This window comes from Empidonax traillii, unplaced genomic scaffold, assembly GCF_003031625.1.
Source record: "Empidonax traillii isolate 1590-97213 ecotype Southwest subspecies unplaced genomic scaffold, ASM303162v1 scaffold40:size2234952, whole genome shotgun sequence".
Taxonomy (NCBI): Eukaryota; Metazoa; Chordata; class Aves; order Passeriformes; family Tyrannidae; genus Empidonax; species Empidonax traillii.
The window spans coordinates 1159683-1173541 of NW_020955233.1; the positions used below are offsets into that span (position 1 = coordinate 1159683).

Sequence of the window (13859 nt, forward strand, 5' to 3'; positions counted from 1 at the left end):
GCTTCATTAATTATAAAGCTTCCAGGAGTGGGTGATCATTCCAAGGGAGGTTTGACACTGCAAAGGCCTGAAAAACCCTGCAGCCCCAGATAAAAGCACCTCAGAAGTCTGCACTTGCTGTGACATCTCCCTCCGGGATAAACACGGCTTCTTCTCCTCCCCCTCATAAAAAATGTGCATTCTTCAGTGCAGCCAAGGCTCCAACACCAGGAGAACAGCTCTGGAACAGACTTCTCAGTTATCTGGGGACATCTGCAAAGAAAGAAGGTGGGAAGGACAGAGCACACACCAGCACAGAAAAGGAACTCAGCAGTTCCCCTAAATTTTACTTTGGATCACATCAGTCCAAATTTTTACACTCTACTCTCTCAATGAAGCTACTTATTACAGGCATTAGAAACTGCTAAACACTTTAGCATTATAGCTGCTAATTAAACAAATGCATCATCTTCAGGCTTTCTCTTCCCTTCTACCAGCATGAACTGCCACTGTATCTAAGGGAAAATATGGAAGAGAACAGCAGTAATGGGGCGAAACATCTTGTAACTTCTGAAAACACTTACTGCATGATGCAACACTTGGTAACTAACTTAACAAATCCTCAGGAAATATACTACTATTTGGAAGTTATCATTTAAAAAATGAAATTGGTGGCATCCCTGAAGGACTTGAGGAATCCCTAAGGATTCTGGCATAGCACACACTGGGGGCATCTATAGGTTCATCTGCAAAGAGGGAACAGTTTGTTCTATCTTGCTGTTCAGTTTTTATCAAAATGTCCCATGACCAACATGTCCTTATTTGAGATCTGGACAGACAAGGTGGCTGTCCCAAAAACACTTACCTGTGGACAGCTCTGAAGAGCCAGTTTTGGGCAGTTTAGCACTTCATTACAAAGGCTGCACAATGAGAATCCAGAAGGGATTTGAAGGTTTTATCCTGTGCAAAGAACTCCAGAAAAAAGCCAGAATAAAAGGAATTTTGGATTTAAATGTCTTTGAACTCTGGAATGCAGAGTTGCATGTCCAAGAGCAGTCCCAGTCTGCAGCCAGGCATCACCTCTACTGAACTCATCTGCCTCACCTGATGGCTGGGTTCTGCATGTGTGGTTCTTTTGAATTCCTGTTTATTGACAGCATTAAGCTGCTCTAAGACAAGCTGAAGCAGATAGAAGGGAACAGGAAACTTATGGACACAGACAAGGGATGGTTCTGTCCCAAGATTTGTCTGCACAAAAGTTGAGCAGGCTCAGACACAGGAGAACTGCAGAGACCCCCTGCAAGAAAGCAAGTTCTTAAGTTCTGTTCACTCATTGATAACTTACTTTCCTCAAAGAAAGATCGAATATATTCCCAGAGAGAGGTCACAGAGGCATTTTAATGCAGCAGTTCAACTGGACTGCCCAGATAGCAACCAGGCTGACACAGCCCACACAGCAGCTGCTCTGTGGATGAACCTCAACCTGTCCATGGGTTCTCCTCCCATCCAGTGTCATTGCCCATTCCAACTCCTCTCTTCTCCAAGAGCCATGACCACAAACAGAATTTAGCCAGTCATTCCTCAGCTGTTTTGCAGCACTTCAAGCATCGTGCGTGGCAAGATAAAGACACCAGATACTACACAGACAGTAAAGGGCAGAAGTTGCATGAACCAGGAAATATTAAGAAATTCTATTAAGACAAATTAACTGGAGAAAATGGAGGTAGCCTAAAGGAAAGAGGAATTATATTCCTTGTTCCTTGAAAAACATAGCTGTGCTGTGATGCAAAAGGTGTTGATCCAAGTTCCTGATGAGGAGGCAAGATAAGCCACCAGAGATTCACTTTGCGTATTTGTATGAACAAGAAAAAAAGGTATTTGCCATTCTGGTTTATTTCAAAGCTTTTACATGTACAAAATATACTTTAAATACTTTACATAAAAATTAGCAAGTGGTTTGCTTTTTAAAAACACCAAAGTCTTTGTGAGCTCTGGTGCAGGTCTCTGACCTACCAAGCTAACTAAAATGTTTGTGGTGTAATATCTTTCACCAGAACAAACACGTTAGAGAGGAGCTCCTCTCCCTCAGCTCCCATCCTGCTGATTCAGCTCCAAGTGGGAGACATGGCCTCTCAGAGATTCTGATGGCAAGTGGTTTATAGGCACCACCTCAGTCACAGTTTGGAATCACATATTCCAGCATTCCAATTCCACAAGAAACATCACTCCTGCTGTTCAAACCGTCTCACTATCTTTGCACTCTCTTTTTTCAGTTCCTCAATGTGAGCATTCAGACATTCCAGGATGTGCTGGGATCTCACTTCTTCCTCTTCCAGGTATCTTGCAGCTATTGATCCAACAGAACCTGTAGGCAAGGGGCACTAAAGGGAAACAAAGGGATATCAGGTATTCCTTCATTCCAAGTTTCAACCAGAAACACCACAGATCTGCAAACCACGCAACTGAACAGGCTCCTAAAGGGCTCTTGGGTACCTTCCATCTTATTGGGCAGAATAAGCACTCAGGACTGACACCTCTGTCACAGGTCATGCCCCTCCCAACAGCTTCCAGCCAACAGTCATTGCTTTCAACCAGCCAACACTGCCAAAAAATCAGTACTGAAGAATCAGGGCTAAAGAAGGTCACTACAGCATTCCTAGGATTTTCTCCTGGGCGTTGGTGCTCCTCGAGATTTACATCCTGCTTCTTGCCTCCATGAAAAGCCCAGTGAGCAGCAGCACCTCAGAGTTTGAGTTCCAGGCAAGGGAAAGCACTGCCAGATTGGGGATATCTGCTATGTTTTATATACCTGTTCTTCCCTAAAGTAATGGGCTCCTGGAACAATCCCACAGGCAAGTACAGATCAAACTCCCCTCCCAGCTCAGAAAACAGCACCTCAGTCCAGCCAGCAATGGTCAACAAACTACTCCAGATTCTTTCCTTTGCAGTCAAGAACTATTCCTGCTCCTCACATCACTTACCACAAGTTATTAACTTACAAAAACAACATTGTAAACCAGGCTTAATGTACAAGTTGATGAAGAGAAGCCTCCTGCACAGGGGCTGGCACATGAAATATAAGGTTACTAAGGGGCTGCTTTCCATAACAGACCATTTGCCTTGTTGTCTGGGCAAGAGAAAGTTAGTGGTTATTCCAAATCCTGGAGTCTTATGGTTTTCAGGTCTTTTATCAACAGCCAGGAACAAAGGGAAGCAGAAAAAGGCTGCGGATAACAGGCAGATCTCTCCCACCCCACTACTGCCTACGGATGAGAATTTCTCCTCTCCTGATGTTAAATGAAATGATTTAAAGACCCTGGACCTGACCATGAGCAGGGAGTCCCAGTCAACACCAGGAGAAATATCTGCATTTCCTTAGAAACCTTATTGTTACCGCTCAAAACAAAAAGCAGTATGTCATCATCTACTAGACATCAAGCCCTAGAGCTTCTCAGACCCAAAAGTGGAACTGTTCACACTTAAGGTCCAATACTGCAACATGAAGAGTTTCCATTTATAATATTACAGTTCCCTAAGCTCCCAATATTGCTTTCTAGACATGTTCACTAACTACTCTAGTCTTGAAACAATCAAGTTTCAAGTAAATCTCATCAAGATCTACAGACCTTACAAGCCTCCACTTATCTGTGCATCAGCCTTAGAGCCTCTTCTCTGGGCTCCCCACAAAACAAAAACAGCTGTTGTCACTGCTAACAACACACAAACAGAGGAGAAAATGTTCTGAACACTGCTAGGGCTAAACATCTGGAGCAAGGACCAGTACTCAGCATTCTACCCTCCCTGAATTGCTACAGGAAGAAGCGATTCAGTCCAAATTTCCTGGATCTTGGGCAAGTGCTCCAGCAACTGAGCTGAGGTAAAAGGACAGAGAAACTGCCAACACTGTTCCCTACTAAAAAACTGTGATCAGCAAATGGGGAAAATAGCAGCCTCCCCTTGCGCAGTGAAGCAGGGATTTCAGACTTTCCCATCAGCTAGGATAAGCAACTTTAAATTCAGTGTGCTGACTGCTGCAGCCCCACTCAGAGGGGTCAAACCCACCCTGTACTTTACAGATGTGCAGCAACCAGTCACTCAGAGACTGTGAAATACTGAAACACTCAGCACTCCACGTCCACTCTGAGCCACTGCTACAGAGCCAGGCCAAAGGCTGAGGCAGAACTCAGGTGGTGGTGCACACTGAGGTATAGCACCAGCATGGAGAGAACCTCATGCTCCTGGAATTAGCTGAGTAATCACACAAACACAAAGCCTTTCCCCAAGGAGTTCTGAAGAGCCATCACATGGATGCCACTGGCCAACTGTTAACCATCCAACAGTGGCTGTCCCTCCCTCTTTAATGTTTGATTTATGCACACCATGCAGCCAAGTCATGTATTCAAAAACCTGTCTCCTTTTGCCAGATGAGAACCCAGGTCTATTTTCAGCTGTTGAATAGCAACCAGCTCCTGTACAACTGCTTACCAAAGGCACAGATTCTCTTTGATGATTTGAGACAGGCTGCTTGGATGCTTCATCTGCAAAATCTTTGTTTCCATCCACCACATGGAGAGAAGGCTCCACTCCCAGCAAGGCAGGTGACTCCTGGCAGTTCTCCATGCTGGTCTGGGAGGGTGACTCACCCACCTCGGGGGACATAGGTCCCGTTTCAGCAGCCCCACATCTCTGGGGCTCCCTGTGATGATGCTGAGCAGTCCCATCAGGCTGGAGATGTATCCTGGCTGCTTGTTCATCGTGCATGTGCTGTGCTCCCTGAACTGTCCTGGAAGGCAGGTTTGAGCACAGAACTGAGTTTGCCTCTTAGCAGCTGAGCTCCAGCAAAAACTCACACAGAGGTAACAATTAACAGACATTACTAACAGCCCTGGCAATCCAAACTTGTTTGCATAGCACTTCCAGATGCACATCCAGTCCCTAGGGAATTCTCTCTCCCTCTTCTGCTACTGTAGATACCAAAAACTACAGCCTGCACATCCTAAAACTGCAACAGAAAGGAGCGCAGCTGCCTGGGCCACATCTAATCCTGTCACCAAAAGGAGCACAGACTGCTGCTCAATCAGAGAGGCAAAGGCAGACAAAAGACAAACACTGCTGGCTCTGCAGAACACAAACCAGCTGGGATTCAAAGCTATTGCACTGCTGAAAGCATAAAGGCAGATTCCCAAACAGTCTCTGTGTTTTCCCAGACACACGCTGTGCTGCAGAAAGACACTACACAGACAGCACGTCGTTAAAACCCACACATCCCCACGCCCTCTGCTCTCCTCCACGCTCGGGGTGGTGCCACACTAACCTGTGCTGCACACCCCTGGCCTGGGGCTCTTTGCCTGGCTCCTGCTGGGCTGTGCCCTGGGGTTCACCTGGGCTGAGCCATGCGCTGACCTCCAGCTTCGCCCGGGCCTCTGCAAGGTCCTTCCGCAGCTGCTGGTTCTCAGACTTGAGCCTGTGCAGCTCCACAGCACAATCCTCCTTCAGTGCTTTCAGGGTCACATCTTTTCCCTAACAGACAGAGAAGGGCTGAAGTCAAAAGTTCGGTTTTGCAGGATGCCACAGTCAGACCCAGAACAAAGGGCAGTAGGAGATTCTTTAAGGCACATCCTCTAACCTCGATTTCGACCGGCAAAGCTTTCCAGGCTTTTCTGAGGGAAAATCAGTTATATATGCCTCACTGGGTCTGCATCCAGACAGGCTGTGCTGATCCACCTGGGAAAGCAAGTCTCTCACCACTGAATGCTTTTGAAAACAGGAAAATAAAGACCAAGAATAGTTCATCTGTGTTTTAACCTGGCCTTTCTTTTGGAAACTCTGAACAACTTGCTTCTTCCCACTTCCTTTTTGCCAGTTCCATTCAATTTAGATGCTTAATTCATTCTCATCACTGCTGTATCTAAGGACTTTCCAAATGTGCATTAGGACCACCTGGCCAAGATCAGCAGCTCCTGTTTCATGGGGCTGTGGAGCTTTTTTTAAAAGCAGGTTTCTTACTTTGCACCCTGCTACCAAGTTTTTGGGAAGTCACGCAGGCAAAAGCCACCAGGCACTTTTCAAGCAGAAGTAATGGGCCTCAGGTTATTCAGTTTCAAATCTGCCCTCTCGAAAGCTCTGGCTTTTCTCCATCTCAACAGCCACAAGCTTCTGTTCAACACCCTTCCAAGGACAATCACCCCAAACTAGTACTAGAGCTAAGTATTTCCTTCTCACGGATCTGACAGGATAAAAACTCTGCTATATTCCCATTAGGCTGTCAGCTGTCTGAAGCCAGTCCTTGCCCCCTGGGAAGCATCCATTCTGCTTTAGGTGAGACAGAACTTGCAAACGCAGCCACTAAAATGAACCAACTCCACGATATTATTCCTGCCAAGGCTGCACCTTTTCCATGCAGGCTCCCCTTTTTCCCTCTTGCCAAGAGTGCCTCATCAAATCTCAGGAGCGCCACAGCAGCAGTAGCCCACCATAGGGTGCCTTCCTGGTGCACTATCCCAAGGCATCCAGCCAATATTCCCAGGCTGCAATCTGCCCATGGAATGCCAGGGCCAGCCCTGCTGAATGGCTCCTCACCAGGGGAGAATATGTTCTCTCCCCAGTTATTTCAAGTAGTTACAGCTCTGGGACAGGCCAAAAGGACGTCACAGAATCAGAGGTTTGAGGTAAACTGGCATAAAATGGAAGTGTAATAAAATAATACAAACCATGGGCCAGAGCCCATGGAGAAGAGACAGATGATGGCTGTTCCTGCAGTTCTCCTCACCACTCTGACTGAACAAATGCTCATTATTTCTGCACCTTATTTCCTCAAAAACTGCCCCTCTTTCCTGGGTTTTAAGTTCACTGAACTCTACCACGCATTTTGAGAGGCCTGGGCAAAGACTCTGATTGCTCCCGGGTGGAAACACATAGCACCAGCCCATTCCCATCTCCTGGTTCTCAGTGCATACCTCCAGCATACCACACTTGGTTTTTTCCAGCTTCTCTGAGAGATGACGGTTTTCCAGCCTCAAGGTTTCCAGCTGGACCAGAACTACCTGAGGAGACAGAGGTAAACAACAAGCTCAGAAAAAGAAGAGCGCACATATCCACAACACCCTCCAAGCATTTTCCACCCTCAAGATCAAGCACAGAGCAAGGTTTGGGCCGTTAGTTGTGGAGGGACCCTAGAGAAAAGGCCAGAAAAATGACCATGCACAGTCATTCTCTTGAGTTTCCATCCAGGCCTAGCTAGCATGAGTATTCCCAAAGAATTCTGTGGGACTATCAGCTACTGGTTTGAAAAGCAGCAGCAAGACAGATTCAATGAATACCATGGATTAGAAGATTCCATCAGAAGGGTCTCAAAGTCTTTGTTCAAAGGCTAAGGAGAGAAGGAAACTATGAACATAACTAGAAAGCAGGATGGTATTCCAAGCCTTCAGATCCCTTAAAGAGACAGTATGAGAGTCTTCTGCCTTTTTTACCCTGTGCTCCACTGCGTTCCTCTCTGCTCTTTCAACCTCTGCCCTCAGCCGCTGTTCCAGGTCTGATGTGGAGCCGCTTGCCGATGCGATGGTGATGTCCCGCTGGTGCAGCTCCTGTGTCAGCCTGGAGATCTCCCTTTTCATCCCTTCCAGCTCACTGCTGTGGGTCTGTTCAGCATGAGAGAGCTGCTCTCTGAGCTGGAGGGAGATATGCACACACCACCCACGAGCTTTTAGAAGATGTTTCAGCAAAGAAAGTGAAGTTTTGCACACAATAACGTGAAATCTCAGCACCGGAAAACAAAAGGTTCTATGTAACAAACTCTGTGCGTGCTTATCCTTCCTGACTGAAAGCCACCTCATCCCAGTCCTTTCCCTCACCATAAACTGCCAACTGGGACAGGACAGGAGTTACATGCTGTGAAGCACTTGAGAAGGAAGATGCATAATTCACCAAATCATGGTCTCTTTAACTCACCACTGGACCTTGGTGACCAACACCAGAGAGCCAGAGGTCCACCATCACTGTGGAAGCACAGCAACACTTGGATAAGATCACCTTGCAATTTGCCACTCTGCCTTCCTGAGGTATTTAAAGACATCATTTAAGGATGGTAACTTTAAATAGCTCAAGCCAGATTTTTCTTCCAGGAATTAATTTGTCCTAAGTCTTCTGAATCAATATTAGCTTGTAGCAACTAGAGCTACCCATGGCAAATTTCCACCAGCCAGCTATGCACAGGGTAAAAATACATCTCTTTGTTTTCATAACTACATGTGATGACCACAAGTCTCTGCATTATGAGACAATAATCATTCCCTATTTACTTTCCACATGACAGGCACAATTTTATTTTTAGTCTGTTCAATCTCATCTCTTTTCCAGTTTGCTAAGTACTATTCCATTCAGCTGTTCCTTGTATAAAAAACACTCCATCCTTTGGGTCATCTTTTTCCATACCTTATCTTTTGGTTTACACAATCCTTTTTTGAGGTGGCAGACCTGAACTGCATACAGTATTCTGGTAGGCACACTGTATATTTATTCAGTGACACAACAGAACAACAGCAGCATAATTTCTTCCCCAGGATTCCATTCCATTAGTCAAAAATATTAACCACCCAAACATCCAGGATTTTTCTGAGTATTACAAGCATTTTAGAAAATTGAACCAGATGATCTCTGCCTAGCCATGTAAATACTGTACACATGATGATTTATCTCCATGTCACCTCAATGCCTCCCAAGTATATAAAATAAAAACAGCCATCATAAATCTCTCTCTCCTCCCCAGCAGCCTGTGGGAGATTCATTTACTGTGTGGCTGTTTAGATGTGTAACCAAGCACACATCTCTGGCAAGATCTGCACCTCTACACATTCAGAATAAAGGATGAAGGATTTCCACACAAGTCATGTTTTTCACTCAAGCCCAGTGAGGTTTCTACTCTACCAGACTGCAGCGAAAGCTCTCACACCAGCTGATCCAGACCATTATTTAAAGTCAAGCCTTTTGGAGGGCTTGTTCCCCTCCGGTGCTCAAGTACTGGGGTGAGGCCTTCGTGCAGGTGAGCAGCTCCATCCCCCCAGCCCCCGACTTCATGTCCAGGTACCAAGCCTGAAACAAACTCCCTTATTCACAGATGGACTAGAACACACTTGAAGCCCTGAATCAAGTGTGATAGGATATATCACAGCAAACTCATTCCCTCTCTGCTCTTCATCCTGTTGGGAGCCTGTATTAGGCTTAAACTCATGATTCCAGACCCTAATTTCTTTGCATTTTTGTCCCTCCAGCACTAATTCAGGTATTTTCACAGTGCACAGAAGTACTGTGGGATGTAGGGCAGGCCCAGGAGATGCTCACAAAGCCAAGTTCAGACACTTGCAAACACCTCCTCTCAACTCCTCCTGTCAGGTGTTCTCCTTACCTTCAGCACATCCCTGACTCCACAGCACCCCAGCCCTTGGTCCCCTGGAACTGTGCTGCCTGTGCACATGGCACACATGGGATCAGCTCAGTCCTCCAGTGCCTTCCCAACCCCCAGGAACAAAGCCACGGTACCTTTTTAATCTCTGCCTTTGACTCAGTCTGGTGGTCTACCATGGACTGCAGTTCTTTGATATTCTCACCCAGTTCCTCCCTCAGCTGCACACACCTCGCATTTGAAGACACCAGGCTGGGTGAAAATGTAAAAGGACAGATTAGAATACCCTGAGGAGGCGGAAATGGTCAGAGAAACTCTGATCTTCCAAGCAGTCTCCTACATCCATCAGAACAGAAATCAGACTCAGCCTACAAGCTCCTTACCAATCCTTTGGGTTTGCTTTCCAGAATCATTTCAAAAGAGATCAGCAAGCTGACCTAACAGATAGAGCTGTTTCTTGTTTGTTTCTCTACCATGCTAAGATTACAAACTTTCCATGCAAACATGAAACTGAAAACCACAAACTCAGAGAGGAATCATAGAATCACAGGATGGTTTGGGTCGGGAGGGACCTCAAAGCTCATCTCGTTCCACCCCCCTGCCAAGGGCAGGGATACCTTCCATGAGATCTGGTTGTTGCTCCAACCCCCATCCAGCTGGTCTTGAACACCTCCAGAGATGGGGAGTCCACAATCTCTTTGGGCAGACCTGTTTGTAGCTCTTATTTCATGAAAAGTCTCCATCTGGTTCTTACCAGCTGCCTAACAAAGACTCCTTAACCTATTAGTGGGAAGGTGCTCAGCCTAAGCAAGCTGGAACACGGAGAACACCCACAGTGTGCAGTGAAAAGCAGCCAACCAATTAGCACTATCACACTGCAAAATGAATAGCTCTTGATTTCTTTAGCCCTTTGATATTTAAAACAAACCTACAAAAATCAGTGGGACTGGTTAACTGGATGAATACAATCAGGTGCTGCATTACTATTCAAGATTAATTGCACTTTCAAGAGGAGCAAGCAGTGGCCTACCTGTTCTCAAGACGAGTCACCTCCGAATGCAAGTGCTGTTCTTTCTTCTGGGCAACATCCAGCTGCAGCAGCAAGTGCTCCAGCTCCGGAGAAGGCAACTGCTGCCCTTGCAAGCGTTCCTCCAGGGCCCTAAGGAGAAACCTCAGCTTCAGCCTCAGCACAGAAACACCACATCTGAGTTCACTGATACAGGGAACACAACCCCTGTTTTCTTGGAATTCTCTGAAAAACACACAGAGCACAGCAGCGGCCGACCACTGCGTGCATGTGAGGAAGCAAACACACAGCTGGATGACAGCCCCTGCCTGAGTTCAGGCTGATTGAAAAACACCACATTTTAGTTTGATGTTGGCCTTCCTGACAGAGACTGGCTGGCTAGTGGGTGAGCAACACCCAAGTCTTCTGAAACAGCCACCAGAACCCAACACTTCTGCACGTTGCCAGTGCAGAAGGTGAAGGCTAAGATGATTTTGTCACAGATGCAGTTACCTCACCAAGGCCCCAATCTGACATCAAATCAGTGAGAACTTTCAGTTATGTTAATTAGCACGTTATCAACCCTGAACAGCCTCCTGCACTTGACTGAAAATGCCTGGGGGAAACAACCTCAAAAGCCCTGTGCTCCCTCCAGAAACCCAGCTGAGGAGAAAGTGGGTTCCTTCCCCCCTCTTCACTGATTATCAGCTGATTTCAAGAGCCATGTAATTTGGCAAACGCTGCAAGGCAGCACTCGTGAGAAACTACAGCACACCACTCTAGACACAACCAACACAGATCCAGCTGTGTGAAAATGCTGCTACTGTCCTCAGTGGGAGAACCTGGAATGTAGATCTGGATTCAAGAGCCTAAGTACCAGTGAGGCCCAGATGCTACCTGATGAGGAATTCCTTTGTGTGAAGAGTTTCAGTCATCCTGGCCAGCTCTTTCTGTAACTGTTCCTGCTGCAGCTTGGAGCTGTCAATGAAATCTTCCTGAGACTGCAAGGTGGTTTTCAGTTCCCTCTTCTCATCCTGCAGCACCTGCACAGGAGGGGGAAGGAATGACTGTTGCAAGATGGACTAAATCTGTTTGCTGTAATGTGATGAGAGGTTGATCAGATTTTTTAGGACCCTTGGAAATACCACAGAGCAGCACAGGGTTACAAGATCAGTTTTGAGGCCAATCAGGAACTTTACAAAGGCTCTAGAAAGAGATAACTCTGGGATTAAAAGCCTTCCCACTACTTCTCACCAGCACTGCTTTAGACCCATTTCTGTAACAGTTCCTCCACTGACCTCTACCATTTTCTTGGACTGCCTCAATTCCTCTTGCACTCTTTGCTGATCTGCCAGAATCTGGTGGTTGTTCTTGCTCAGGTCATCCACTCTCATGTTTAGCCTCTCCACCTCCAGCTGATTGGCGCTGATGGTGTCATTGGCCCTCTCCAGCTTGCTGGTTAAGTGCTGGATTTCCGAGTGGCTGGCCAGCTCCACCGAGTCCAGGATCTGCTTCCGATTGGCAAGCTGGGTCTGCCAACAGCAATTGGCGCACAGTAAAGGTAAATCACAGAAAACATAGTGTATCAAAACACATTCAACACAGCTACTGATTTCTTGGTGTACTGAGCCACATCCTCAAAGTAGGCAACATGATCTTGCAAAGAAGCAGGGAAAGCGTTGCTCCAGGGTTACACAATGGGTAACACTCCTGAAGGCAAACAGAATAAAAAATAAGAAAATGAAAAAAGAAGGGGCCCTCTGATTCCAAAAGGGTTCAAAGAGAATCTGGGAAATGAGGATCTCAAAGCACTCCAGCTGCCCGACTATGAACCAAGAACAAAGCCACCTGCTGTTTTTGGCTCATGAAGCCAAGGCTAGACCGGGACACACAGCTGCAGGTGAGGATTGTAAGTACCATGCATAAACCAGAGATTAGCCAACCATTTAATCCCTGTTAATTCCACACCAGGACAGAAAGCAGCTCTGGGTTCACGATGGAAAACCCACAACCACCAAACAGCCCCAAAACCAAACTGGGTAACAGCCAATTTGCTCTGCCCTCTGCACTAAATACATGGTTCCAGCATCCTGGGAGAATGCTCACTTCGAATGTTTCATTGTTTTAATGTAGACAAAAAAGTTATAAGGAACCTATGACTAGCAGACAATACATGCTCTATTATTTATAGGCACAATACCTTATTTCATAGTATTTCTTTCCACACAGCTAGCTAGTGAAATTTAACAAGCCAGCTCTCACATAAGCTTCCATGAACATTCATTTCATATATTCTCTTTTCGTATAGAACCTTTGAATTTTTAAAGGTTGAAACAAAATATTTGAGTAGTCTTACACTCCCAATTTCTAAGAGTAGCAATTCCTGCCAGCTTGAGAATCACGACATACCTTGATTTATTGCCTGGCACATAATGGCTCATAACTAGGAATACTATAGGAACTGTGCATTTGCAAGACTATGGTATAATTTTGATTACAGCCTTTCGTTATTATTTGAATAGTCATGACAGAAAAGGTAATCAGTAGGGGCAAGAGTAAAGCACAGCCTTTCTTCACCCAAAGAAACAGAGTATCAGACTGCCTGAATATGTATTTCTGCATTAAGAAAACATTTAAGCTGTCTCATATTTTCATCCACAGAACATGCAGGCCAGCACAGAATTCCAGGTCTCATCTGGTGACTTTAAAGGTTGCAGGTGTTCCAGAAGGTGCTCAGAACTGCAGAAGAACACCAGGCTTCCTAAGCTGCTCTACAAGGGATGAAGGGAAGCCAGATGAAAGGAGAGAGGGGAAGTACTCCATGGTCGTGGATCTCAGCATGACCTTGTGCCAGCAAGACAACCAAGCACACAAAACATACAGAAATATCAAAGGCAAAAGTGTAGCACTTCCATGCTGGGCTTTTCAAAGCAGTTGAGGATCCAGGCAGTCTGCTCACAGTACCTAAGTCACCTACAATGCTTTGGGAAAACCTCCCCAAATTCCTGGCACACTGCTGCACCGTAGGAAGAGCAACTCTGAGTCCCAGTGTCCCAGCCTGCGCTCCAAGGACACATCTGTGCTCAGACAATTGAGCTATCAACGACACACAGACAGCAGAGCAGCGAGACCTTCTGCTCAAGGACTCTCTCTGCATTTGTAGATCTACTGGTGTCAGCCTCTCACAAAGGCCCTGTCAGAGCCAGCTTCAGTCCTGTCATCACAGACTCCCTCCTTGCAGGAGCTTCCACTCAAGAGCAACTCAGGAGCCCATTAACTGCAAAGTCCCCAGCAAGAGCTTCTTATCAGTGTCTGCTGTGATTGTGTCAGTGTGACTTCACAGCTGTGCTCTAGGTCAATTCATCTCGCTCTGCTGCAGCACCACTACCTCCCTGAGCCATCAGCTTTGCAGGAACAGCAGCCACACTACTCCTTGCCTTAGGAGACTTCAAAAAAAAAAAAAAAAAAAAAAAA

At 46.2% G+C, this 13859-nt stretch overlaps 1 protein-coding gene across 5 annotated transcripts in view; it reads right to left on the reverse strand.

Moving 5' to 3' along the window:
- Positions 1 to 1862: 1862 nt before the first annotated feature.
- The window catches only part of CEP63 (centrosomal protein 63), a 21921-nt gene continuing 9924 nt past the window's right edge, over positions 1863 to 13859 (reverse strand). For all 5 annotated transcript variants that reach the window (XM_027878292.1, XM_027878291.1, XM_027878290.1 and 2 more), the window contains 9 exons: positions 11684 to 11917; positions 11283 to 11428; positions 10410 to 10538; positions 9517 to 9631; positions 7452 to 7649; positions 6936 to 7022; positions 5294 to 5499; positions 4465 to 4762; positions 1863 to 2360 (listed from right to left, as the gene is read on the reverse strand). In XM_027878292.1, coding sequence (XP_027734093.1) covers positions 2202 to 2360; positions 4465 to 4762; positions 5294 to 5499; positions 6936 to 7022; positions 7452 to 7649; positions 9517 to 9631; positions 10410 to 10538; positions 11283 to 11428; positions 11684 to 11917 — 1572 coding nt within the window. In that variant the 3' untranslated portion in view covers positions 1863 to 2201. The remainder of the gene's footprint in view (positions 2361 to 4464; positions 4763 to 5293; positions 5500 to 6935; positions 7023 to 7451; positions 7650 to 9516; positions 9632 to 10409; positions 10539 to 11282; positions 11429 to 11683; positions 11918 to 13859) is intronic.